This window comes from Agrilus planipennis, unplaced genomic scaffold (assembly GCF_000699045.2).
Source record: "Agrilus planipennis isolate EAB-ADULT unplaced genomic scaffold, Apla_2.0 scaffold316, whole genome shotgun sequence".
Classification (NCBI taxonomy): Eukaryota; Metazoa; Arthropoda; class Insecta; order Coleoptera; family Buprestidae; genus Agrilus; species Agrilus planipennis.
In genome coordinates, this window is record NW_020439389.1 from 76,743 (window position 1) to 81,766 (window position 5,024).

General features: G+C 37.4%; 1 protein-coding gene across 1 annotated transcript in view; it reads left to right on the forward strand.

Annotated features, from left to right (window-relative positions):
• The window catches only part of LOC108741593 (phenoloxidase-activating factor 2), a 15,034-nt gene extending 13,963 nt beyond the window's left edge, over positions 1 to 1,071 (forward strand). Inside the window, exon 5 of the mRNA XM_025978905.1 lies at positions 422 to 1,071. Within this exon, the coding sequence (XP_025834690.1) occupies positions 422 to 597 (176 nt within the window). The 3' untranslated portion in view covers positions 598 to 1,071. The remainder of the gene's footprint in view (positions 1 to 421) is intronic.
• The last annotated feature ends 3,953 nt before the right edge of the window (positions 1,072 to 5,024 follow it).

The window sequence follows — 5,024 nt, forward strand, 5'->3', positions numbered from 1 at the left end:
TGGAATTTTTCACACACAAGCCTTGCTATATGAGCTCTCAAAGCATATAAAAATTATACGGCTTAAATGTGAAGTTGGGTGCAAAAGAATACAATTAAATCCTCTGTTGGGAAGAAACGAAATGACTTTCCGAACAACCCTATAGAAAGAAAAGTTTAAAAATCGATTATTCAAAAAGAATTGTACAAGTTTCGTGATGTGGCCTGGTTCATGGCTAGCAGCTTCGCCTGATGGAAAATTTGAATAATGTTGGGTTAACTCCTATCTTTTTTTTGCATTTTTTACAACTAAACAAATTTTTATTTACAAGGTTTTACTGAAATCCCTTTGTTGTATGCCCGGCGGGGACAATTCTCTTTATAATTAATTAAATTAAAACATCAATTAAGAATCAATACACTAAATGAAGTATTAATTAAAGGCAGAAAAGGACAGCCGCAAGTCATTTTGAAGAAGATACAGCTGCCAATTGTTCCACATAACATATGTCAGGATTCTCTTCGCAAGACACGTCTTGGACTTGCATTCGCCCTACACTCATCTTTCATTTGCGCGGGAGGAGAACCCGGAAAGGATACATGTACGGTAAGAAAATAATACTTTTTTGCTGGACCAATTCAATTATCTTCACCGCACATCCCATAAGACCTGGTCTTAAAAAGATAGATACCTTAGTTAATGGTAGAGATAGTCAGCAGTTGAAAGGAGACAGTTACTAGTAGAATAGTACAGAATTTTGTAGGTAATTATTGTCATGCCTTTCTGCATCGAAAACAATGGAGGTCCTACCATCAGTGAGTTAATTTTTTGAATTAACTAAAACCACCATAGATAACCTCAAATTAACAAGGAAAACTTGTTGCTGTTATCAGTCCCTCCGTTGGGAAATGAACCCGGGCCCAAGGTTTTACGTGCCAGTACTCTACCACTACCACCAGCACTCTATCATTAAACTTAGGGTTTTATTCCTACTATTACTTCAGAAGTTATCAAAAATGAAAGCGAAAAACATCAATTTAACGACTGTTTTTTTGTCGTTTTCAGATTTATTAAATGTCTACGAGGCCTGTTCAAAAAGTATCGCGAATTTTGTATGTTTTATATAATAAACTTGTGCTAATGTTTTTTTCAATCCTCGAAGCACTTTAGAAAATCATTTTTTGTGATCTTGTTCAGCTCCTCCTTCGAAGCCATCTTTATCTCCTCAATCATAGCCTCGTTCTTTTATGAGCCTCTTCAGTTTCGAGAACAAGAAAGTCACAGGAAGCCAGATCTGGAGAATACGGTGACTGCGGCATTATTAGTGTGTTGTTTTTGACCAAAAATTCACGTACAAGCAACGATGTGTGAACAGAGACATTATCATGGTGCAAAAGCCAACTTTTGTTCTTCCGCAAATCCGGACGTTTCTGGCGGATTGCTTCAATTACCAGGGATTTGTTACAAATGATTAATTAAAAACAGTCGCTGCTACCGAACTCGGCGTTACATCCGAAGTCTCTATAGCCACATAAACTTAGTACTAAAGTATTCAAGGGACATACATTTAACGTCGCTATAGAAAATTGTCGCTATAACCAAGGTCGTAATACATGAAAAACAATGTATTTTCATCACCATAAGGTCGTCAGTCCTAAGACTGGTTGGACACGCACCTCCACTCTTTCTTATCCTGAGCTAATCTTCGAATTTCCCTACAACTTGAACAACAAGTTAAGGATGTGAACTATTTGCGAACAGTAATCTAATTTTGGTCTACCTCTACCCGTCCTAACTCCTGTTTCTGCCTCTAATATGTCTCTGACTAGACCTTCATGCATGAGAAGGTGTCCTACCAACCTATCTCGCCTATTTCTTATTGACTCTCATAGAGTCCTCTGTTCTCATACTCTTTCTAATACCTCTTCATTTCTAACCTTCTCTATCCACGGTATCTTCATCATTCGCCTGTAACACCACATTTCGAACGCTTCTAACCTTTTCTTTTCCACCGCACCCACTGTCTAGGTTTCGCACCAGTACAACGCCGCGCTCCAAACATATACCTTTAACAACCTTTTTCGAATTTCTAAATTAATCGTTCAGGGGCATAGTGTATCTTATTTCGACAATTTTCGTAAGATTTAAAAATTGGTTTTTCCACACCATGACGACAATGTCTTGGTACGTGCTACAAATTATTACTGCGCTCCATGTAATAACGAAGAAAACATTTTTGCGCCGCCTGGGGCCATAACACCCTCTGCTCTACCCCTCCATTGTACGCCACTGATTTCAATATCTTAAATTTAAAATCTATTCATTTTTCATCTCTTCTCCCCAGTCTAAAGGTAACGTATTTCAAGTAATATACATATACCACGAACGTGAAACTTTAATCAAAAGGTATTCCATTTATCTAATGAAACTAACAAGAAGGTAGAAATAGACCGATTTACACAGATACTGGTACGTTACTCTTAAAATATCGATCCTCAAATAATAGAAGGACTCGGCAGGATTAGGGCCAATTATCAGCGTCTGTAATATCGAAAGTTTCTTTAGTAAAAGAAAACTTTCTGTACTCATTAGTTATACCTATATACCTATATTTTATTCGTAATTCGTAATATTATAAACTAGCGACCCGCCCCAGCTTCGCACGGGTGTAATGCTGATACTAAATATATTTTTGTTTTGTTTAGATTATTATCGAGAGGGGAAATCTTAAATAGACAACCCCTGAACACATGAAATATACTACAGAATGTCTTTATATACAACATTCACAGTGTTTTTGTCATTAGACAATACAAACCGGCCTCCCGATCGGTACCGCCGCAACCGCTGTTTGCATTTTAAATCTGTAATCTTCGAAAATATTCATTTAATTTACATGCTGTAAAGGGCCATGTTGATCCATATTAATGCACAATGTATTTAAGGTACTTAATTGGATAAGAATTAATGCCGTGTTGCTTAAAATCATTTCGTAAATAAGTCATTATTTCTCATAAAAAGTAGTAGTGATAGTGATATGTAATTTAGCTATTATCTACCTTAACTGTTTTAAATAAATAAAGTTTTGTTCTCAACTGTCATCAGAAGGGAAAGAGTGAATGTAAGGATAGAAGACGAAAAATTAGAAGAGGTCGCTGATTTTCGGTATCTAGGAAGTCAGAAGATAATTCAGGGTAGGACGAGCAGTAGGGATACAAAACAAACGATTGTGCAGGATAGAGTCGCCTTTAACAAAAATATGTCACTTCTATGTTCACGAACGGTTAATTTAAAAATTCGAAAAAGATTTTTAATAAAGTTATGTCTGGAGTACGCTGCTGTACGGGTGCACCGAGCGGCATGGCCTAGAGGTTTAGACCATTGCTTAGCATTCGGGAGGACGCCGGTTCGATTCCGGGTCCGTCTGCCTTGCTCCAAGTTTTTATGTGGTTTTCTTGGATCACTTAAGCACATGCTCTGGGGCAGTAATATTCCACAGATAATCTTTCATTCTCTTCTGTCTTCATTTCGTCCATCTCATCTTTCTCACCCGAACCACCACCCATCCATTCCCACGATTCCTTAAAGCAGAGTGACAAGGGCCTTCCGCCCTACCTTCCGGTGTAGTCCGGAGGGACTGCCCGCCCACCAGCATTACTGGCTGGTGGGGATGAAACACCCAAGTTTTTTTTTAGTACGGGTGCCAAAACGACGACGGTGGGCGAGGCGGAAAAGAAAAGGTTGTGAGATGTTCTAGGTTTAGGGAAATGCGAAAATTAGTTCGAGATAGAAAATAGTGTCCGTAATTTTGAAGGAATTTCAAATGTCGTAAAGATGTTGAAGTTACTTTTACCGCTACTATAAAGTAATAAAACTATAAAGTGATAAGGAAGTTACACAACAAAGTAATTGCGACCATTGAATATCACTTTAAAAACATCACTTTAACGTAATTTTGTACAGTAACAATTTGGTTCTACGTACTTCAGAAGTCGCTTTTTAAGTGATAATTACGTAATAACTACTTATCTCTGTTTCCACACCATTGATACTGCTTGGGAGCTAGGGCATTGAGTTAGTTTTATTTCTTTAGCGATTTCCATAAATCAAACGAAAAATGCAAACTTTAAGAAAACTTCTATGAGATAGATATCAACAGGTATCAGAAAATTTTAAAAATATACGGTATTCAATATAGGGAAAGAGCGAATATAAGATAGGAGACGAAAACTTAGAAGAAGTGGCCGAATTTAGGTATCTAGGAGGTCAGATAAGCCAGGGCAGAAGGAGTAGTAGGGATATAAAGCAGAGGATAGCGCAGGATCGTGTCGCCTTTAATAAAAAGAAGTCACTTCTATGCTCTCGAACGGTTAACTTGGAAATTCAAAAAGGTTGTTAAAGGTGTATGTTNGATGTTTATAAATAACAATACGAAATTAGGCTTTTTTTAGAAAATTAGGGTATAGTAGTAATAATGTAAGAAACGAGGTACGGGTCATTTTGATAGAAATTGAGTAAAAGGCAGATAGGCGGAAAGAATATTCAGGGAAACTATACGCAGGTTATGAGTTAAGAGATATATTAGAGAAGGAAAATAGTGTGGAGAAAGATGAACCAGGTAACTTATCCCATAATGAGAGAAGAGTTCGATGTAGCCGATAGTTTTTTAAGACAGAATTTGGAAGAAAATCACTCGAAACCCAATTTGGTAAGTGTTGTGCAATTTCTGTATTATGTGTAATTTACGATATAATTACATCTAATTTTTTTATCATCATTATCATAAGGTCGTTAATCCTAAGACTGTTTGGACACGCACCTCCACTCTTTCCTATCCTGAGCAAATCTTCGCATTTCCCTAAAACTAGAACATCCCACATCCTTAACTATTTGTGAACAGTAATCTAATGTAGGTCTACCTCTACCCCTCCTAACTCCTGCTTCTGCCTCTAATATGTCTCTGACTAGACCTTCATGCCTGAGAAGGTGTCCTACCAACCTATCTCGCCTATTTTTTATTGACTTCCATAGAGTCCTCTGTTCTC